General features: G+C 38.8%; 2 protein-coding genes and 1 pseudogene across 2 annotated transcripts; all 3 read left to right on the plus strand.

Annotated features, from left to right (window-relative positions):
- Positions 1 to 1,911: 1,911 nt before the first annotated feature.
- On the plus strand, positions 1,912 to 4,852 carry LOC137733413 (probably inactive receptor-like protein kinase At2g46850). Its single transcript, XM_068472564.2, has 3 exons — positions 1,912 to 2,794; positions 3,453 to 3,536; positions 3,632 to 4,852. Exons 1-3 carry the CDS (start codon positions 2,014 to 2,016, stop codon positions 4,702 to 4,704), a joined length of 1,938 nt encoding a protein of 645 aa, XP_068328665.2. The 5' UTR covers positions 1,912 to 2,013; the 3' UTR covers positions 4,705 to 4,852.
- A 1,154-nt stretch (positions 4,853 to 6,006) lies between these two features.
- LOC148695882 (soluble inorganic pyrophosphatase 1-like) lies at positions 6,007 to 10,658 on the plus strand (annotated as a pseudogene).
- A 9,783-nt stretch (positions 10,659 to 20,441) lies between these two features.
- On the plus strand, positions 20,442 to 22,912 carry LOC137735739 (soluble inorganic pyrophosphatase 1-like). Its single transcript, XM_068475181.2, has 9 exons — positions 20,442 to 20,545; positions 21,053 to 21,175; positions 21,424 to 21,452; positions 21,568 to 21,633; positions 21,740 to 21,847; positions 21,981 to 22,046; positions 22,130 to 22,250; positions 22,333 to 22,414; positions 22,538 to 22,912. Exons 2-9 carry the CDS (start codon positions 21,055 to 21,057, stop codon positions 22,578 to 22,580), a joined length of 636 nt encoding a protein of 211 aa, XP_068331282.1. The 5' UTR covers positions 20,442 to 20,545; positions 21,053 to 21,054; the 3' UTR covers positions 22,581 to 22,912.
- Positions 22,913 to 23,361: the final 449 nt, after the last annotated feature.

The following is a 23,361-nucleotide window of genomic DNA, read 5'->3' on the forward strand; positions in this document are numbered from 1 at the left end:
GCATAGCAATACCAAACCAGCCCTAAAGAGTTATCGAACTTGTCTGCATGTACATGTCTCAAAAAAGCCTCAAGACTCCAATTACAAGTACTAATTTCAGCAGCCCCCAAAACTCTGATTATTTGCTAAACCCTAAACATATCTGAGCTGGGAACATGTAAGATTGAGCCACGCAACCCAGGCCAAATTTGGCATCCCAACACATAGAGTTAGGTCACAACTCACACGGTAACATTACCAAGATTGCTAAACCCGAAAATCTAAATTAAAATTTTCATTTCATTTGACCAAAATTTGAAATTAGGGGGAGAGTGAACTCAACTCAACTGTAAAATATATTACAAATATCACAGCCTTGTTGCAACAAACGCGGGTATGAAAACCCCACCAAGCGTGGCGTCGGGGATAGAGAACCACTTGGTTGCATAGTCCAGCAGCAGACTATATATCGAGGATTGTTAGTAATATTTTTGTTGTACTTATTTGTTTTGTAATATGGTATGATGACTTAATACGTTTATTTTTAGATGACTCCTTCCAATATCAGTTTTGCTAAAAATAAACCAAATTCGAATAAGTTATTTAAAACTATTATTCAATAAATAGACGAACTATGTTCTTTCAATTAAAACAATGAAATTTTGACAACATTAATAAAATGATTAAACGATTTTTTATTTGATTAAATTCTTTTGTAGAGTTATTTCATAAAATGTTTCCTAAAAAACAGATGATTCCGATTCTCATTAAATATTATAGGATAAGAAAAATAGTTGAAAAGTTAAAACCAGAATGCATTAACCATCTTTTTAAGAGCAAATATAACATAATTTCGTGTGTTATAAACTTATAATATTTGCGTAGATCTAACATTCCGTAGTTCTCAAACTTCATAACTTAATCGTACGTTATTCCATTATAAATACCAAATCTCGAAGCCCATGCAAAATAAATAATATATACGTGAATCGAAAAGCTCACACTTGGGCCACGCCCACAGCATGCACGGCATTCCATATGAATATACGGTACGAAATGTAGGCCATTCCACAGACCATAAATCCTCCCCTCTTTTGCAAACTCCCAAGCAACCCTCTTTCAACATCCAAGTACATTCCCCACCTTGCTAGTCACCCAGCTCTACACCATCGTGGCCCCACCTCCATACGAGAAAATCTTATTGTGTGGTTCTAGAATACCAGTTCATAGTATACTCAGTTCTCGTGGTATGATGATGATTGACGATCATTGGAGCATATAGGGAGAGGAAATTGAAGCACTTGGTAAGTGACAGTGTTAGGTGACATTAATTAGTTAAAAACAGTCATGTTTTCAGCCGTATTCTTTAATTGAAATGCTAAAGAGGACAATGTTTAGAGAAATGATAGGAGAGTTGCAAAGATGTTAATCACCATGGATCGTGAACTCACCTACAACAAAACATAATAAGCCACAACTTAATGTTGAACACACCACAGACATGTAAATATCATTTTTGCATTCATGTGAGTCAAATTTAAGATACTCTCCAACTAAACTAATTAATATAAAGACCGTATGCTGTTAAACCAACTGATTTTGTATAAACTATAAAGATGACAATGTTGAATGGCATGATGATTATTGTTAAATATAAACGAATACAATTGTTCAATTAGACAGTTATACCATATAACAGTGTCACGGATAAAATAGTATCCTCACACAAACATTTCTCCTATTTGACATGGCATTTCATGAACTTCACTTTGTATGGAACCCATGTATGAATCATATTACACTACTAAAACTCTCTTTCACTTGCTCCCAAAAATAAAAAATAAAAAATAAAAAATAAAAAAAATAACAAAATTCTCTCTCAGTATTCTATTTACCACTAGCATATAAGCATAGGCAACAAAAATACTAAGTACTTGCTAGGCAGTCTCATCAAACCTGCACTCTTTCTTCTTCCTTTAGTATACACTTCTTTCCAAATATTCTCTGCAGTTATCAGCAGTTTCAGTACTGGCAATGTTACCTCTATTTCTACCTTCCCTTCTTCTCCTTGGACTCCTTAATTCCTTACCATTTTCTCATTCCCTCCATGGCCAACAACAAAAACTAGAACAACCCACTTTGCCTCCCAACCAGCTTTGCAATGAAAAATGCGGACAACTTCAACTACCCTTCCCATTTCACTTGAACAAGTCTTGCAGTTCAGTTTCTGATGCTTTCCACCTCTCTTGCCAAAACTCAACAACCCTTTTCCTCAACATTGGTTCCGAAAGCTACCGGGTGCTAGAATTCTTCTCTGATGGCCTACTAGTGGACTTTCCGGGCTCCTCTTCGTGCCGCCAGTACAACGACTTGAACTCCTTCGATTTCTTGGGAAATGACTATTTCGGAGTCGCGGTTGAAAATGTGGTTGGCTTATATGATTGTGAGGACTCTTCTTTGTGCAAGACAGATTGTGAAACAAATGACTTGCCTGGTTGTGATGGCAATGAGAACAGCTCTCCTGCTTGCTGCTACCCTCTCTCTGATCATAGCGTGTGGCATCTTGGTGACAAGTTTTCAGTTTTTGCCAAGTTTGGATGCAGGGGCTTTTCCAGTTGGGTTGTACAAAGAGGGTCTAACTTGGGGAAGAGAGGGGTAAAATTGGAATGGGCAGTGTCAAAGAACTCATCCAAGGGAGTTTGTGATAGCAGTGCTTATATTACTAATGCAACAGTAGTTGAAGGAGGGGTGAGATGCATGTGTCCAGATGGGTTTCTTGGTGATGGCTTTGCAGCTGGTGCAGGATGCTTGAAATGTGAGTATATTGAAATTATTTTGTACATTTTTCACTTTAAAAATCACATTTTGAGTATTAATTGCCTCTAAGATTGAATTACCGAGTACGTACTTCAGAGATCGTCGAGTCAATATTAGTGTATTTTGAGGGTTCGTCTGATAATCAATTCCGTTTTCAAGGCAACTCTAAACTATTGGAAAAAAGAATTCATTTTCTTCTTTCTGCAGGTTTATTCATTTTTTTACTTTATGTGGTCTATTGCTATTCTAACATGTCCCTTCATAAAGATACAGCGGTTTGATGTTCTTTAATCCATTGCATGCCTTTGAAGAAAATTGTACATTTTTTTAGTAAATTAGAAAAACACTCTTGACAACTATGTCAGATTGTTCAATTGAAGAAAACAATTCTTCGACTGAAAACTTGTCATGTTCTCACTTATTCTTAGGTTCAAAATTCCTTCAGTGCCCGACTTCCGTTGAAATGTCGCTACGGTTTTTTTTATTTCTTTTATGAAGTATTAGACATGAAATGTTTTTTGTACAGTGTAATGTTATCAGAGGCTTCTATGTCAAAAGCCCTTTTATTCTTTCACATTGTTTGTGTTGCTGAAAATTATAAGGTCAACACTAGTATAACAATGGCATTACTTATATATGTGACATGCCTTTGGCAGCATGCATCAAGGACAGAAAGGAAGCATATGGCAATGATTGCTTAAAGATAAAGCATGGTGGCCGAAAACTTGCAATTTTAGCCGGTAAGTGATGAAAGAATAAACAAAATAAACCAATCTCTCCATTAAAGCTTCCTATTCATTGTTATGGAATAATTTCATGACATGTTGAACTGCAGGAATTCTAGCTCCAGCTTTCATCATAGCCTCCTTGATTTCACTTTTGTATATATTAAAGCGGCCTGCTAAACCCAGAACATTTGATCCTGCTCGGAAAGTCCATTTTCACAGCACCATGTCATTCCGAAAAGCTAGTAGGACGCGGTTATTCACATACCATGAGCTAGAGGAAGCTACCAAAGGGTATGAGGTGTGTCAGAAACTTGCAGATGGAAACAATGGCACAATCTTTGCTGGGGTTCTTGGTGATGGATCGCATATTGCGGTGCACAAGGTAGATTGTGAGAATGAAAAAGACCTAATTCAAGTCCTATCACAAGTCGAGGTTTTATCTTCTGTTTTGCACCGAAATATCGCGCGATTTATTGGGTGCTGCATTGACTTGGCCTATACTCCACTGCTGGTATATGAACATCCAGCGAATGGTACCCTCGAGGATCATTTGCATCAAAACGGAGGACAAAATGTTGCTCTTGACTGGTACAAGAGGCTGAGCATTGCTGCTGAAACAGCAAGTGTTCTTGCCTTTTTGCAATACGAAATTTCTCCTCCCATTTTCCACTGTGATCTCAAATCTGCCTACATCTTCATTGACGCTAACTTTTCTAGCAAAGTTGCCGGATTTGGGTTACTGAATTCCAGTCCTGGAGATAGTTCTCAGTCACACAATCACGAAGGTTCGCATTTTCAGCGCAATGATGTTTACGCTTTTGGTGTCATGCTATTTGAGATGATTGCAGGCTCAAATTGCTTGGACTTGCCGGCAGTAGCCCTGCAAAAGATAAGGAGTGGGAAGGTGGAAGAGATTGTGGATCCACTTCTCTACTATCATGAGCAACCTTCGCACAGGCGTGAGCAGATAGAGGTGGTTGCAGACCTTGCCATGAGGTGCCTGTTGTTTGGTGGAGATGGGAAGCTGGGAATGTATGATGTTGCGCGCGAATTAGTACATATTAGAAGGGACAGCAGTGATGGAGGGAGCAAGAGAGGGCCTGGACTAGAGGAAACATTTTCGAACTCAAGCCTGCTTCAGATGATTTCAATGTCTCCTGATTCGAAATATGTGCCTTGAATTTGTTATAATTGGTAAAAAAAATGTGACTGGAGCTCAACAAAATTTGCAGTTCATTTCACTTTCCATAGAGGTTTTACATGTATTTCTTTGCTGCTTCTATGTGTTGTACACCAGCTGATCAGAAGGGAATTCAAAGAGATCAAAACTTGCATCTCTTATATATCAAACCTGCCTGCCTGCCTGCCAGCCTGCCTGCCTAAGTGCATCAAACGAAACTCTCATTGTTTGATCGAGAGTTGAAAAAATATAGTAACCCTCATGTTATAAACTCTCTTTCCATGATGAGTAGTTTTTGAATCTGATGCAAATTATAATTGTTAAAACCCCACATGGTGAAAAAATTTGTGCAATTCAAAATACTTGACATAGGTTATGGTAAACTGTGTATCTTCCTCCACAGCAGAGAAATTTTTGAGTGTGACAATCACATCACAATAGAATTCAATTAGTAACATCACGTGGAGGTTGATTAAGATAGCCTTCTGAGTCTTAGATGCAATGAATTTGGACATGCTAATTAATTTAGGATACATTTGTGGATTGTCCAACGATGCAATTTAAATTGTTAATCCTCCTGTTCATGCACCCAAATTTCATCCAAAATATTGCTCAACATATCGGCTAAAACCAGCAACAATAGAGGCTTCATCACCATGAGTCTGAGAAAATTATAAGCTAGAATGTTATAAATCCAACTTCCAGGGTTAAACGTTACAGATGGAGTCTGCTGCTAACTCCTCTTAGAGGCTAACACGTGGCACTGCCTCAAAGTTTTGACCAATCCCAGCCTTTCTCTGTCTATCTTTCTCCTTTCCCCTCCCGATTAACCTACTATAAAATATGAATATCATCCAAAGGCAAAATTCTTGCACTTATTTCTTATTCATCTTCTTTCTTTCTAGTTTCTATCTCAACCCCCAAACGTCCTTAAGGTGCGTATGCTTCGACCTAATCTTGTAAATCATGATCTTGTCTTCGGGTTGATAACTCCAATCCTCAATTCCGATTTTTTTGTTGATAAGTTTGTTCGTGAGAAAGGGTGTTAGCTTGATATACAATGTTGAGTCACTTTCTGACTCTTTAAACTTTCAAAGTTCGATCATTGTTTAAAACCTTTTCTTATCTCAACGAGTCGCTGATTAAGGGAAGCTATATTGAAGATTATAAACTGGAGTATTGTACCGAAATGCATAAATTATGAGGGCCCGCATAGGGGGATATGCCCAACATTTGTCGTTACATCTTAGCTGTTTGCATGTTTTAAGACTGAATGCATGTTTTCTGCCTATGGTTAAGTAGATGGCTTCTGAAGATCACCGTGAAGAAGCTAAAGCCGCCATAAAACGACACAAAAAAGCTCCTAAATTAAATGAGAGGATTCTTTCTTCTCTTTCAAGGAAATCAGTTGTTGCACATCCTTGGCATGATCTTGAAATTGGTACATCTCTCCCTATGTTTTTGTTGGAAGTCGGATCTCCATTTGGTTTGTCAATATTCAAATTTGACTCTAAAGCTTGCTGTAATGTTGTGGGGCTTGCATTCTTTTGAATGTGTTGTCACATGCTCAAAATTGGATGTGAGGGACCGAAGGATTTTCTCCATGACACGAACATCATCAAGCTTCTTGTCGTTCCTTTATATTTGGTTCACAATTACAAGTAGTCGAGAATAGTAGTCAAGGCTATACGAACAACCGAGGTCAATCTCAAGAGTGGAGAACTGCTCGAGGAAAGGTGCATATCCAGTGTCACAACTGCAAGGAATATGGATATTATGCCAATGAATGTTCATATAAAAATGGTGAGCATGTCAACATGGCAGAATCAAGTGCAAATGCTGGTGAGGAACTTACGGTCTTACTAGACACCATGATTCCAGTAGCTAACAAGATGTTTGGTATTTGGATTCTGGTGCAAGCGACCACATGTGTGGAAAGAAGGAGTTCTTTGCCGAACTCAAAGATGGGGCCTATGGATTTGTGAGTCTTGGTGACTCCTTAAAGTTGTCAGTTGAAAGCTTTGTTTGGCCTCAAGCAAGCACAACAAGCTTGGAACTCAAAGATTGATAACTACCTTCATCAAAATGGATTTCAGAAATGTCCATATATGAGCATTCAGTTTACATGAATAATGGTGCAAAAAGGGAGTTCTTAATTCTTTGCCTCTATGTAGATGACTTGTTGTTTACAGGAAACAATGAAGCAATGTTCTGTGAGTTCAAGCAATCCATGTTCAATGAATTTGAGATGACTGACAATGGATTAATGTGATACTTTCTTGGCGTAGAGGTGAAGCATGAAAGTGATGGTACATACATCTCTTAATAGAAGTACATAAGAGACATATTGGAGAAGTTCAATATGGACAGGTGCAATCATATCAACACTCCAGTAGAAACTGGATTTAAGTTGTCCAAGGAAGGAGAAGGTGAGTTTGTAAACTCAACTGTGTACAAAAGTCTCGTTGAAAGCCTGAGGTACCTTACAATCACAAGATCAAATATAGTTTATGGTGTTGGACTCGTGAGTCAGTACATGGAAACACCAAGAGAGTCTCATTGGTTGGTTGCTTAGAGAAGTTTAAGGTACATAATATGTAGTCTAAACTATGTTATGTTTTATAACTTTGGTGGAGATGCAAAATGATTTGGTTATTCAGATAGTGAATGGGGAGGTGACCAAGATGAAGGGAAAGCACAAATGGCTATGTGTTTTTTTAGGATTAATAGCTTTCTAATAGGCTTCAAAAAAGCAATCAATTGTTGCTTTGTCGTCGTGTGAAGCTGAGTACATTGTTGCAGTTTTAACAGTGTGTGAGGCAATTTGGTTAAGAAATCTATCGAAATCTTTATGTCATCCATAAGTGAAATATATTATATGATACATGTGGATAACAAATCAGCAATCAAGCTTGCAAATAATCATGTTCAACAGGGAATGAGCAAGCACATTGATACCAAGTTCCATTTTCTGAGGGACCTTGTGAAGCAAAAAACAATTGAGCTTGTCTATTGTCACACCAAGGAACAAGTAGCTGGCATCTTCACAAAGCCACTGCCAGTTAAACCATTCAAGTTGCTGTGTGAAACGCTAGGCATGAAGGCATTTTGATTTTGAAGGGGTGTGTTGGAAGTTGAAAGCAAAATCAATGCCAATAGGAATAGGAATAAATGCCAATAGTTGAAATTGTTGGCTGCACAACTATCTTTTTAGCTAGCATGTTTTTTAAGTTTCTGTAGCTGCCTTGTTTTTCAAACAACAGTTGTACTTGACTTTTACTTTGATAGCATTCAATGCTATGTTTTATGTTGTCTTGTAAAATCTCTATAATAGAGATACATGTACGTATGTTCCACATATCCCATTCCAACCATAAGAGTTGCAAACTCTTCCAATATTTCAGAGTATTTTCTCAAAGCTTAGTTGCTTCTTTTCTTTCTGTTGGTCCAGTTTCAAAGTGAGTGAAGTGAGAGGTGTGATAGAGTTACTAAACTTATCACCCACATCTTTTGGTACTGCGTTAGTAAACTTTTAAATACCAGTAGTTATATACTTATCTATTTATATGTTAAGATCGTTCTTACTGTTTGAGCTATTTTTCAAGTTGATCGGATTTTGTATCCATCAGTGGTCTATCCTTACAACTACGGTTTCATCTCTCGCACATTATGTGAAGACAATGATCCCCTGGATGTGTTGGTTCTCATGCAGGTACTTGTTTGCTTCATATATATCCATCTATTCTGCAAAATATCATCTGCTAAATTACATCAAGGGGTAATGGAAATTAGAATAGATTGCCAAAAAGGCAAAAAGACAGCATAATATAACCAAAGTGCTACATGTACCTTGAGCATTGAGTAACAAGTTTCTATTATGTCTCATTAGCCAATTAGTTTATTCATAATTTCATATTAGCAAGTTGATCCATAAATATTTATCCAAATCGGTGAAGTTAAACAGGAACATGTTCATCCAGGCTGTTTTCTACAAGCCAAAGATATTGGACTAATGCCTATGATTGACCAAGTACGCCTCCATAGCTCCTTAGCAAATTGAAACTCTACCACTACTTTCTGATTTTATTTTCTTCGCTGACTTTTATTGATTCATACTTTTAATCAGGCATAGAAAGATGATTAGATCATTGCAGTCTGCGTCGATGATCCTGCATATAACCATTACACTGACATCAAAGAGCTTCCCCTTCATCGCCTCTCTGAGATTCGTAGGTTCTTTGAAGATGGCATCCTTTACAATTTTACTTTCAAACTTAATGTATTACTTCAGATATATATATATATATATATATATATATATGAATGTTCTTTTTTACCTAAAAGTACATGTGCCACCTCCATAATTTTCTTGAGTATTTTTTGCTCTACAAATGCCCCCACACCTGTTAGGTTGCTCACAGAAAAAGGCAGCAAGTATAAAGATCTTCCCTTGCTTTAGGAAACATAAGATTGTTTCCTATTTTGATGCGGATTCCCACATTAATTGGAAATTAGATCCTTCTAGGAAAAAGAAATAAATCACTTCTGAAGTCTATTTAAGTCTAACTTAAGTAGATAATTAAATCAACTTCAGAGAGCAATTTATTCTACCCTACAAGAGAGAAAGCTAGAGGACATTTGTTCCCCCTCCCCTAGCTATCTTCTACACTTTCCCGTGCAAAGGACCATATTTCGTTGCTTTCTTCGTCTTCATGTCGCACCAAGATAAGAAAAAATTAAATGTCCTTGTCTTCGTAACTTTTAGGAGCCTCGGGGGTTGAAATTTGGCTCGACGGGGGTCGAGGATGTGTGAAAAATGGCTGGAAAACCGCGGCATGGTTGCTGCTATGGGTAGCTTGGTGAAGCGGCGGATGGCTGGGCTAGGTACGGCTCGGCTTAGGCTAAGCTGATAAGGCTCTAGGGCGCAGGACCATACCAAGGAGGTGTGTTTCTCCTTCCTTTTTGGGCTTGGACCCGTATGCGGAGAAAGAAAGAAAGAGAGGGAAGCAGGCCGTGAGGCCTTTGGGCCGAGAGGGTGTTAGGCCAAGAGAGAGGAATGAGAGTTAGTGCGGGTTAGGCTCTCGATGTTTTTTTTTTTATTATTTTAAAATTTTGCATCCGTCTAATGATTCCTCCTTATTTCTTTGTAGAATTTCTTCGAGTATGTCTTCTTCAAGCCATAAGAATGACGCTGGTGTGTAGTCGTTGTATCGCCAAGGCGAGTGTTTGAGTAAGGCGGGCTACTTCAAGGTTGCTCACTTCAAAATTGGCTTCGATGACTCGTTCAAAGATTTCCTTGAGGTGTATAGGCATGCCTTTCCATCAGGGTGCATGTGAAGCGTGTCAAGAAAGGTAGCAGCCGTAAGCCATGTAACGAGGTTCGGAGGTCCATTAAGTTTCACCCCTACTACTTTGTGTTAGGATTTACTTTTCTAATGTTGTGTTTCTTCCAAAAAGTGCTTTGCTCTATGAAGTGTGCCCCCGCTCAATGTTTTCCAAATACTGTATGTGTGATGGTGGAATTCCTCAATCTAAGCCAATTCTTTGACTTGGATCTGACCATCAATGAATTTTGGTATTTCTTTGACATAGGCCACATTGATGGAGTTGGGCAGCTGCAATCCCACCATAAGTTCTTTAATAATTCGAGCAGAGAAGATCATGACTAGGCCAAGGAGACTTTAGAGATAAGTTGAGAGCAGGAGTCTGATTCTTCCCTCGAGCTACACATTGCAACAATTTTGATCACTGGTAAGTAGACTGCTTAGCCTTTAGGCTGCTTTGTATTTTTGCTGAGCTACTATATGATTTGTTGATTGTCCTCCTCTACTTATGTAGATTCGGAATTTGGCTCAACTCCCAAGACTTCTCCAGATATGAAGAAGTTATACGTTGCTTTAGGTATCCTTGCTGAGTACCGTGAATGGCATTGGTTGCTTAGTCCTATTTGCTGAGAGAAATGTGGGCTGCCCCCAAGAAAGAAGATAAAGCAGATCAAGGCGGAGGCATTAACTCGTCCGATTATTATCGTGGAGCTTGCTGTGAACAAAGGTGGAAATAAGAAGTCTTCCTCACCTGCTTAGGAATGTCGTTTGAGAAAAAGCCGAAGACTTCCTCCGTTGCTCGTGAGGGTCTGCCTACTGCCGATAGGCTTGTGATTGACTTGACTTATTCCAAGGGGAAAAAAGATGAAGTTGCTAAATTTGAGCTGGTAACACCTGTCATGCCAAAGGTGGCTAGTATGATTGCTAATAGAATTGCTCAACGTAGAGGTTCTATCGTGCCCCCAGTACCAAAATTTATGACAAGACGTTCGTTAGGGGCTAAATTCGGTTCATATTTGGAGAGGCTAACTATTATGAAGAGCGATAAGGAGGATTTTACTGCTAAAGTGGTGCCAAGACCCACTCCCCTTGCTTTTGAGACTGATTCGCTTGCTGAGAAAGATAAGACTACTCGCGTGGTCAGTTGTGAGAAACCTACCAAACCTGTTTATGGGGAGGTTATTGAGATTCGTGCGCTCTTGAAACCAGATATGCTTGAAAACATGGATGTGTGTGCCAAGCTTGTTGATGGCATTAGAAGGGTTGTTTGCCCAAGTTCCTTTTCGAAGCATACAACCCAATATAAAATGACTGCCCTGCTTGCTATAGTGCAGAAAACAGCGATTCTGGCAGCCAAGTTTATGTTCCTTGATCAAGAGAATATCAAGGCTGCCAAGGAAATAGCAAAGAATATGGCAGTTGAAGCATATTCCTCTGCTGAGAAAATCAAGAGGTTGGAGTCTGAGCTCGCGCTTTAAAGCGATCTAATATCTCTGCCCCCACTTTTCTGCATCTTCAAACCGTTCGCGTGTGAAATAGGTTCATTCCCCCTCACAACGCACTCTTGTCTTTAGGTACTTTTAGGTTTAAATTTATTCACATTTTCCAAATCACTACACTTTATGGCTTCATCACCTTTCAGGTGTCGGCCAGCATAACTCGATTCGGAGTCCTAATGGACATTCTGGGTCGGGGTGTGTCAGTTTGGTATCAGAGCATAAGTTGGGCAGTATTGCATTCATCACAGGTGTGATGAAAGCATTCTTGGTTCTTGAACCTAAATGTCGAATCTTGCCACCTCGTTGAATACAAAAAAATGTGTTAGCTTTTCCTAAGTTTTAGGTAGTTTTGTTGACTTGTCGACGTCTTAGAAGTGCACTTTGGCAAATACCTTTAGACTTAAAGCGAAGAAATTCCCTGCCTAGGAAAGATGTAGATTTGAGGCAAGTTGATGGCCTAAAGTAAGGCTAAGGTATTGGTAATTGTGTATCATTGGAGACTTTACCAACCAATTATATCCTTATCCTCCAGCCATCAGTGTTAAACCTTTCGAGATTGGATATCCGAAATAGTTTTGATTCCTTGGCAATATCTGTTAGAATACCACATATTAGAATTCCTACGAAGTCTACTTTTGCTAAGACTCTAGAAATGTCTCATGTGATGGTGGTGCTAAAGTGGTAGCACTCGACGAAAAAACATCTTGGGAAAATCACTTTTGGTCCCTGATAGCTCTAATACTTTTGTGATGTTACTTTGTTATCATCAAGAAACCTTGTTAGCTCATTCTTAAATTTGATCTTTCTACTTTTGGCCTAAGACAACCACATAATTGTTTAGTCTTTTGGCATAATTCATTATTTTTTAAATTTTCTGACTCTTTGATGTTTTAGTCCGCATCAGCTCTGTTCGTACCCTCAGTTTCATCTCCTAGTATTAAAGGTATTTAGTTGCTTTTGGGTCACTTGTCTGTTCCCCATATCATTTCTGATGTTGATAGACTGTCCAGGAGGACCACTTAGACGTCGAAACTTTCAGTTTAGACCATCAGTCCTTAAACCACCCAATCAACATTCTATCGAGCAAATTGTCACCATTGGTGATTTTTTATTCCTAGAGCTATTGTTGTAACAACTATTGTGAATTTTGAGTCAAGGAAAAATCTAAGTTTCCATCCGTCAACCCTCCTTAAACTATTGTTCAAGTTGAGTTATATTCCAACCTTTTCGTTGCTAGCGCACGATTAAGTTAAATATTTACATGTGTTCAAACATCGAAATTGTATATTCAATCCAGATATCTTGTACTCTAGATTTCATAGACTTGTTTTGACCCTCAAATTCTTAAGTATTCTTTTAGCCTTCTCAACATAGTTTCTCGCTCAATCAGTGAGGAATTCACGATAGGTCGACTCGAAAAATGTGTGCTTCAGTTTCATATCGATGCTAGCAAGAACCATTGGAGTATAATCCTCTTGCGAGTTTACCAGATTTACCAAAAAGAATTCCAAGCCGCTTTGAGGATTGAGTAGTAATTCAACATGATATTGGTGAAGGTATGAACATAGGTTTTGAGCTTGGTGGTTGTGACATTAATTTTCAAGTGTGGCTCGGAACTGCAATTGTCATTCGAAAAATGTCGTCAGAGATGTGATTTCTCTAATTTAAATTTGCAGATCTTATACGTTTCGATTTGGAAAGCAACTCTAGTGATTAGTCACGAATAATGCTTTTCGCCATATGTGTTTGTCTCTACGTATATTTCTCCTGTTTCACTACAGGGTCTTATTGTTGTGGGAATGTGAACGTCGAAACATTTCTAGTAGCTGGTTTGGTGCGCTCTAGGATAGTACAGTATTTGGTTGCTTACCCACACTATTATATTTTACTTATGCTCTGATGTCGTATGTGAAATAGGTTCATTCCCGCTCACAACGCACTCTTGTCTTTAGGTACTTTTAGATTTAAATTTATTTACATTTTCCATATCAGTACACTTTATGGCTTCATCACCTTCCAGGTGTCGGCCAGCACAGCTCAATTCGAAATCCTAGTAGACATTCCGGGTCGGAGTGTGTCAATTTGTGTAAATAAATATCTTAGAATAATTAGGTAAATATCCTAAATAAATGGGATTGTGTAAATAAATATCTTAGAATAATTAGGTAAATATCCTAAATGGGATTAGGATAACTTACTTGAAAGAGGTCTTCCTTGATTTGGAATGTATTTATGATAAGAATAAGGGATAATTCTATCATAAATACCTTTGACTTTTCATACGGGCAAGGGTGCCTTGGGCAGTCGTTGATCTCTGCCTGCTCTACCTCAGCTGTGCGTGGTGAATGAGGCTGCTACCTGCTCATTTAGAAGGGGCAATTTTGTCTTTCTTGGGAAATAATTCTCGTGTTAGCTCCATGATTTTTAGAATTATTTTTGGCTCCACACCCTTCCCCTTTCTTTATCTAATTTTTTTTAGTGAGACCACGTATCTGTACCACACTAGTGTACCATCTTATGTGGCATGTGATGCATACAACTAATATTTAATGAGATAAATTCATAATTGATGTGATAGGTAAACATCACTAACCACATCAAATCATACAAAAATGTGATTTTCCTAGCATTTCTTGAGAAAAAGCAACGGATCAAGACCTGCATCAAACGTAGATAAAGTAGTAAAACTATCTTAATTTGTCGCAAAACAAAAAAGAGAATAAATTTTTTTAAATGCCTTAATTAAATTTTCCGCCCCCCTTTGAGATCATGTGTTTGGACTCTGAACCCCTCCTTTCCCAACCGTTGCAGTTATTTAAATAATAAAAAGGAAGAACTGATTAAGTCAAACATAAAGAGAATTTCAATCTATCATACCACGTACAAAATAGGTGGATCTCAGTGGATAATACAATTTCAGATTGGATTATTTGGGCAATCTCAACTAACTACTCAACATCAATCTCTGTCATATAATAATATAATCCCATTACTTTGGCATTACTATCCATGATTTGGTACATGTTATTTTGTGTTTATGGTTTAGTACTATCTATTATCTATCACTAGAGAGTTCAACACATGGAAATGACCATAAATTTGGAGGTTTTAGTTGTTTTTACATCATTTTAAGAGGTTGTGGACCACCAACTATACCAGAGAAGGGTTGATTTTTTATGTCCTCTTAGACGAGAAAAATTTGAGTATCAACAGAGATATATCTCGATCATATCTAATTCTATTTACATATAGTAATTTATCGAAGGTTTATGACAAAGTGTTATTAAGGCCAAATAATGTCATTGAGGGATTGATGTTTGCAACACTACTTGTTGCCTCAACGATGTTAGAAAGTGAACTTCTGATACAAAATCAATTGATAACGGTGAAGATGCCTATAATCTTTTTATGGTCATTATATATTGGATTTTTATTGCTTTATTTGTGTATGTTTGTTTTCAAATATGCTAATCCCCTAAATAATTGATGTAACCAGTCGAGACGCATTTTTATAAAGCAAGTCGACATTTCCTCTCATATCTAAATTGATAATAAAACACCATTGTAAATTAGAATGGTGAACTTCAAACCAGAAGAGGAGAATCAAACTCGGGACCTATGATGCAAGAGAGAATGCTGCAGCTGAACTACAAATCCCTTCAGGATTGAAGTAGATTACTGGGGAAAGAAAAGTGAATACAATCAAACTTTTAAACACTTGATGTATAATAAACATTCTCTAGTGATTTGATTAATCAACCGAACAAGGTTAACGGTAATCCGAAATAGAAAAAAGTAAAAAACATGAAGATTTGATTGGTAAAATGACTTATTGTAAATATTGTAGCCGGTTTGTAACTTTATCGCCTTAAGATGAGGATTATGCACTCTGCATAAAGGTCCCTGCACCAACCAAATTACAAGTTAGGGGAGTGAAATGTGGTGTTCTTTTGATGCTTGTTTTGTTATTCGACGGGATTGGATGATTTTATTTTATTTTTTATATGCGAGCAATATTTGGGGAGGGGGAACGAAATACAAGAACTCGGCTATAGTGGTAAATACTCTTATTCACGCGAGCTACGATCCTCATGTAAGTGGTTTGATATTGTGTTTAGATGCAAATACTTACACAGAGTACTGGATAGCTTCAGCAGCAATGGGAGCAGGCAAAAACTGATCAACTGTGTGGAGCAAAAACCAATCAAGAAAATTATGGAGGTGACACGTATACTTTTGGGTGAAAATGACAAAATTACTCTCGAAGCACACCGGGATTCCCACGCGCATGCAATCGCCAATAACGGCTCAATCAAGGAAGAGTCAAAGGTGATCAAAATGGTATTTATTCAAATCTCTCTCATCACTTCTCATCAAATTCTCACTCAAAAGGTAACTCCCAATTTTCCTATTCAATTTAGGATTAAGTGCCAAGATTAATTGGAAGATATTATTTCACATAATATCTTGCAATTTTACTCATAATTTGACCATATGTGGCCAACCCCTATTCTCCGAATAGGGTCGGTCACTCCCCTATAAATAGCTATATTCTCCCACTAAAATGCTAATCATTCTCTACCAAAAATTCCCAAACACATTCTCTTTCAAATTTTAACTTTGGCATCAGAGATTCTTCGGTCAAAGCTCCCCCCATTCATCGTGGGCGCATGAGGCTTTTGGCCGTAATCTTAGGTGTTATTATTTTGTAGGTGCATTTTCGTCAAATGAGAAGATGACAGAAATTTGCATCCACAAATTGGTGCTTTCATTGAGAGTCTTGATTCACATGCTCGAAGAAGACTCTCGCATTCAAAGTTTCTCATTTCTTGTTCATTTGTAGACTTTTCATACGTTCTTATTCTTAGAATTTTTTATAAAATTCTTTGAATAAACGTAAAAGAAAAGTACAATGAGTAGAAATCAGAAACCACAACGAACGGAACTTCCTACGTTCAAGGATTTGGACCACGACAATCCAAGAGGCTCAACGCAACGACGAGGGGAACGACATCACCCCTATGAGGCACCACCTTGGTAGCGGCCTTTGGCGAAGCCCAAGCCCATGGTGAAGGAGTCACCTTGCAACCACAAGCCCAGGCCCACACCACCTTGTAACAATAAGCCCAGGCCTGCACCACAAGAGAGCCTAGCACGACCCAACTTAAGCAAGCCCAAAACCAAGTAGTTGCGGTAGGAGAACCGACCCAACACTTGCGAGCCCAGCACGCTCTCGAGCTGAGCCCAGGCCTAACACCCACATGCGCCGCACGCTAGATAGCCCACTCTAGTGGCCCGACCCACTTTGGCGACCCGACCCGCTCTCACAGCCCAATCCGAGATCCAGCTCACTCTCATGGCCCTTCCAGTAACCCAAATTGGTCCAAGACCGGTTCAACTGTCCCCGCTTCAGATTTTTGGACTGATAATTGAACCAGGGGCATTTTCACCCCATTTCTCCGCATATTTGATATTTCCCAACTCAAATCTCGTACCTGGGGTTCATTACACTTCCACTACTTAAGAAGATGCATACCGTCCAAGCTCTTCCAACCCAAATGGCGAACAACACTTGTCTCGACAAGTCATAGACTTGACAAGCGCCCTCACGCAACAAACGACCTTGGTGAATCAACTCTTGCAACGTGCCTCAGACGAGGTGTCCTGAAGTAAGACAAGGGCAGACGACAAACCTCTCCAGCAACGTCCCAACAAGCAGCCCCTCGACCAGCCACGGACCGAGTGTTCGTGTAGTCTACACTTCCGATTGGACCCCCGAAATAGCGTATAGTCTTAGGACGTGGAGGAGTGTGCACCCTCAATTAGGCCCCCAGATGAGCATACACTCACGATTGGGGCCACACTCCTATAATCAACATGAGCAACCTTCTAGGCGAAGTGTTAATTCATGACTAAGCCCAAAATGAGCATCCTCTACCTCATATCCAACAACCTCTTTCTTCCCCTTGGAAGAAGTTAAGTCAATCACGAGCCTCTCAACAGTGGGTAAACCCTCGCAAGTAGCAGAGGAAGTTTTCAGCTTTTTCTTCACTGACAACTCTCAAGCAGGTGACAAAGATCTCTTTCTCCCCACCTTCGTTTGCAGTAGGCTCCAAAATGGTGATCGAACGAGCAAATGCCTCACCCTTGATCCTCTTAATCTCTTCTAATAAGGGCATCTCACCTTTCTCCCTATGAAGATGACTGAGTAGCCAACGTCATTCATGGTATTCAGCAGGGATCCCCAAAGCGATATGCACATTCTTCATGTTTGGAGAAATCTTGAGCATTGAACCAAATTCCGAATCTACATAAACAGAGGAGGACAAATCAGAAGGCAACTTAACAATAGTATAAAGAAGCTTAGAGACAAAGTACCTTACTTACCATTGATGAAGGCAGTCGAAACGCGCAGCCCAAGCGAGGAGTCGGATTTCCACTCTCCGTTGAACTCAAGGGTCTCCCTAGACCAGTCATAATCCCTTTTGCTCGAGTGATCGAGGAGCCTATAACAAGTCCTTAACTGCCCGACACCATCGATGTGACCTATGTCAAAAAAGTACCAAAACTAGTTGGCAGTCAGGTCTAAGTCAAAGAACATACTCAAGTTGTGGAACCCCACCATCACGCGGACTGTGTTCGAAGAGCACTGAGCAATAGCACACTTCATGGAGCAGATCACCTTTTGGAAGAATCAAGGCATGGAAAAGGTGAACCCCAACACGAAGTAGTAGGGTTAAACTCGATAGCTTTTCTAGAACTGCACGGCTCACGGCTACTACCATCCTTGGCCCATTTCACGGGAACCCTAGATGGAATTGCGTGTTTAAACATCTCAAAGAAGTCTATGAATTGCTTATTGGAACCTACCTTGACATGAGTAGCTCAAAAGTAGCCCAGCTTACTTGCAGATCCGCCCTGATGATACAACGACAGAATGAATTCATCGTTCTTATGGCTCCAGGAAGACATGTTCGAAAATCCTACAATGGCGCAAGGAGAAATTATTAAAATGCTGCTCAAAGAAAAAAAAAATCAAGATCAAGACCGCAGGAGCCCAGTAACAGCACCAGGCCCCACGACCTAGTCTCTTTTCCTTAGCCCAGATTACATGGCAGGGGACAGGCGCCCCAACGCTGCCTCTCTTCCCCTCGTGGCCCAACAAGCCTTCACGGCCCAATTCAAATGGAAGGAGGGCTGGCTCCCCCACGCCTCCTTCTCTCTCGCATCTCTCTCATAATGTACATGCCCAAGCCCAGTAGCCCATTCAGCCACATAGACTCGCCCCTAGTGGCCCATCTCGAGTCGTGTCATACCAGCCCCTTAGCTTCTTGCCAAGCTAAGCCTCCTGCAGCAATATGACTACCACAGCAGCAGCACAACAGCCCCACGATTACCATTTTTCACTACTTTTCAACCCCTGTCAAGCCAAAAATTCAAGCCCCGAGGCTCCAAAAAATCAAGAAAAAGGAGAAAATTAATTTTTTTTCTTACCTTGGAAAAGAAGAAAAGTAACAAAATACAATTCTTTACACGTGCAAGTGCAGAAGATTGCTAGGGGAGGGGGAACAAATATCCTCTGGCTTTCTCTCTTTCTTGTGGGGTTTTAATTGCACTCTAAATTTATTTAACCCCTTGCTTGACATAGACTTAAATAGGTTTTGGTGGCAATTACACATTCCCTTACATAGAAGAATTTAAATTCCAAGTCAAAAAGAAAATCTACATCAAATTGAGATACAAACTCCATTACAGTTTTGGATTCCTACACCTCCTGCCCTTTCCTGCGAGCAGCCCAGCAGATGTGGGGATAATCCCAAAAATCATGGAGCTGACACATGGATTATTTCTCAAGAAAGACAAGACTGCCCCTATTAAATGAGCAGGGAGCAGCCTCATTCACCACGCGTAGCTGAGGTAGAGCAGACAAAGATCAACAACTGCTCAAGGAACCCTTGCACATAGGAAAAGTCAAACGTATTTATAATAGAATAATCCCTTATTCTTATCATAAATACATTTCTAATCAGAGAAGACATCTTTCAAGTAAGTTGTCATAATCCCATTTATTTAGAATATTTACCTAATTATTCTAAGATATTTATTTACGCAAATATCTTAGAATATTCTCACCCAAATTCCACCCTAGGTCCCGCCACCTCTAAACCCTAGAGGGCCGACCCATCTCCTCCCTTTTCTCCTATAAATACTCCATTTATCTCCAAAATTCAGAGAAGCTTAAGCTACCCCTAAAGAGGCTTTTTGCTTCTCATAAACACTCAAACACATTCTTTACAAAATTCTAACTTTGGCATCGGAGATTCTTCAGCCAAAGCCCCCTCCCCCCCCCCCCCCCCAAAAAAAATTCATCGTGGGCATGTGAGGCTTTTGGCCTTACTCTTAGGTGTTATTATTTTGTAGGTACAGATTTGTCAATCAATAAAAGGCGAAAATTTGCATCCACAATGGGGACTTTATTTATTTAAAGGAATTTGTTAAATTATTTTTACAAGTTTAATAAGTTTATGTAGATCTAGAAGATTGAGAAAAGACACGTCATTCCTCAAGAACTGGAATAGGAAAGTAAGAGTCAAACGTAATTTCGAGTGCAAAAAAATAAATGCTCTTAACAAACGAAGTTTAAGCCCTTGTATGTTGAACCGAATTTCATTTCATCTTTTTAATCTATTTTCATAATTTAACATAAATAATAAATTCAAAAATAAAAAAGTAGAAAATTAACCAACTTCGAAGGTTCAACGTAAGGGGTGTGTCTGCAGGTTAGCTACATTCTCTCATAGGCAGACACGACGTAATCCCTCAAAGTTTTGACCAACCCCCTCATTTCTTTCCTCCATTCCCTCCCCACCTAATATATAAACATTTTGTATATTCATCCAGTCACTCCATCCTTACAAGTTACAAGCACATTTGCTCTTCAATCCTTTTTATCTTAATTTCAAGTTTCCACATCAACAAACACCGGGAGCCTTAACCAGTCCCTTTGTGCACTTCTAAGTGCGTACATCATATTTTTGCTTCAACTCATGATTCTGTAATTTGTTTTATCGTAAATAAACCATGATTATTACCAAAACCCTTGTTTTGTTTTGCTTTAGATCTTTGTTTAGGCTTCCTAATCTTGTAATTAACGATCTTGTCTTTTATGGGGTAGTTCTTGTTCATCACTTCTTTTTTTTTACAGAAAAAACGTGTCTTTGATTAAGGGTAAATCACCATATTAATCACCCATTATAATCCTGTTATATTTACCTCAATATTTGGATTCGTAATTTGGTCCTCCCAGGCAATGATTTATTCACCATATTAATCACCCATTATAATCCTGTTATATTTACCTCAATATTTGGATTCGTAATTTGGTCCTCCCAGGCAATGATTTATTCAAGTCTGTTCATTGTTTACTCATCAATATCCTATTTGTTGTTTGAATGTTCTTTTTTTACTGCTAGCTGCATGTGATGTTTTACCTCACCCTTTTACTTTTTACCTGCATATGGTTAGAGATGTCTGAAGGAAAGGAAGAAGTAACTAAAACCCAAAAAGCTCCCAAATTGAATGAGAGGATTCTTTCATCTCTGTCAAGGAGATCAGTTGCTGCACATCCTTGGCATGATCTTGAAATTGGTACCTACAGTTTGACCCTAAAATAGATCTCTAACTTTTGCTTTTATCTTTCTTTTTGGTAGCAATTTTGACACGCCTTTTTAGTCATGCACTCCAAATTGAATAATTTACATTTTTTTTACGCACTCACGGAAGTGCAGGAGGCTAGAGAATGAGCATTAAACTCACTAGCTCTTTTCATTTATTCTTTCGTTTCGGTTGTTTTTTAATGGAAGAAACTGATCATGATGCAAAATCTTTGTCTGCAGGACCTAGTGCACCCAATGTTTTCAACGTTGTATGTATCTGCTCCGTATCAAATAACTTGAGCCAAAGCAAGCGACTAGAGGAAATCATAAATGCTGTTAATAAAATGTTGCTAATTAATTGAATTTTTTGTTGGATTGGTTCAGGTTATTGAGATAACAAAGGGAAGCAAAGTCAAATATGAACTTGACAAGAAGACAGGACTGATTAAGGTGTGAAATTAAAATTCACAGCTCTGAATTACCTTGAGAATTACTTTCTGCATATTTCAAGTATCTAAGTTCAGATGGTCCTAAAATGTTTTACATAAATTCTCAGGTTGATCGGATTTTATATTCGTCGGTAGTGTACCCTCACAATTACGGTTTCATCCCTCGCACCCTGTGCGAAGACAATGATCCACTGGATGTTTTAGTTCTCATGCAGGTGATTTATCAGATTTTTTTAAGTCATCATTTCAAAGAAATTTCGTTAACAAAATTCCATTAGAACGTTGCAAAATAATGAGTATAAGTAATGAAGTATTGATGAGTATTTATATAAATCGATGAATAAACAGGAACCTGTACTTCCGGGTTGCTTTCTGCGAGCCCGAGCCATTGGAGTAATGCCCATGATTGATCAGGTTGAGCCTCTACTACTTCTTTCTATAACTGTTCAGCTTTGTGCATGAACTTTCACAATTACTGATTCATGTTTTTAATCCAGGGAGAGAAAGATGATAAGATCATCGCAGTCTGCGCCGATGATCCAGAGTACAGACATTTCACTGAGCTCAATGACCTACCCCCTCATCGCCTTTCAGAGATTCGTTGCTTCTTTGAAGACTGTATCCTTCAGTTCACAATCATACTTTAAAACTTAATGCATCACTTTAGATGTTGCACCATTTTTCTTAACATACTGTATAGACAAGAAGAATGAGAACAAAGAGGTTGCAGTAAACGCCTTTTTGCCCGTTAGCACTGCTCTTGAAGCTATCCAGTACTCAATGTAAGTTTTATCTTTAGGAACCACAAGCATCCGAGACATGGCAGTCGAAGCTCTAATGTTTCTTGTTGCTTAAGAAAGAGATTATAAATTGATGCAGTGTCTAACTTGTATGTTTTGGTGCAGGGATCTTTACGCTGAGTACATACTCCACACCTTAAGGCGGTAAACACACAAGCTACAACATTCCACTAATTACAAATAAGTCATTTTGTCAACGGCAGAAGGAAGATTCCATGCAGAACTTCCCCAGTTTTACCTTTTCTGTTCTGGTTAATGATTGGTGATTGTTTGGTTGATTAAGTTGAACGAAATCATTAGAGAATGTTGTTTTCCATTTCACCTTCAATGCGGTATCATCATCGAGTTTGGGGCTTATAGCTTCAGTGGTAGAGCATCCTCACCCCCTGTATTCACGACAAGAGTTTGACTCTTTCCCTTGGCATTCTTGGACTTTAAAGTGGAAAAAATTATCATCTTCAAATATTCTCGGATTTATAACTTGTGTCCACAATTATCACAAATTTACTTTGTTAATTTGCTTATTTTATTTATCCAGTTGGAATGAAGAATGTGTTCCAATCCTTTAAAACAATGATTTATTTTCAATTTGGACATGAGAATTCAAAAGATTGGATTTAGAAAATCCACCTCTGCTAGCAACATCATCGACATTGAAACCTAGTAAACAAGGGGCCAAGCAAATTTTGACAATGAGTAAATACATACAACAGTAGGAAGAAGTTGTTACCTTCCTTCCCCTTCTACCTCCTCTCGCTCTGTTCCCATCCTGCAATTCGGTTTGATGAAAGGAACTGCATCTCATCTTTTAGACCTACAATTAAGTTTGATGAAAGGAACTACATCTCATCTTTTAGACCACTTTTTAACGATCATATTTGCAAAAAATCATTCAAATTGGAAACATTTCGCTCATCCAACTAGTACCA

Source organism: Pyrus communis, chromosome 7 (genome assembly GCF_041283825.1).
Source record: "Pyrus communis isolate YQ-2024b chromosome 7, ASM4128382v1, whole genome shotgun sequence".
In the NCBI taxonomy this organism is placed as follows: Eukaryota; Viridiplantae; Streptophyta; class Magnoliopsida; order Rosales; family Rosaceae; genus Pyrus; species Pyrus communis.

Bases quoted from the DNA above. Each gene is read 5' to 3' on its own strand.
- LOC137735739 (XM_068475181.2), top strand. From the start codon at position 21,055: ATGTCTGAAGGAAAGGAAGAAGTAACTAAAACCCAAAAAGCTCCCAAA. The intron at 21,176-21,423 runs GTACCTACAGTT...CTTTGTCTGCAG, and splicing joins TTGGCATGATCTTGAAATTG to GACCTAGTGCACCCAATGTT. The intron at 22,415-22,537 runs GTAAGTTTTATC...GTTTTGGTGCAG, and splicing joins GAAGCTATCCAGTACTCAAT to GGATCTTTACGCTGAGTACA.
- LOC137733413 (XM_068472564.2), top strand. From the start codon at position 2,014: ATGTTACCTCTATTTCTACCTTCCCTTCTTCTCCTTGGACTCCTTAAT. The intron at 2,795-3,452 runs GTGAGTATATTG...TGCCTTTGGCAG, and splicing joins TGGTGCAGGATGCTTGAAAT to CATGCATCAAGGACAGAAAG. The intron at 3,537-3,631 runs GTAAGTGATGAA...GTTGAACTGCAG, and splicing joins AAAACTTGCAATTTTAGCCG to GAATTCTAGCTCCAGCTTTC.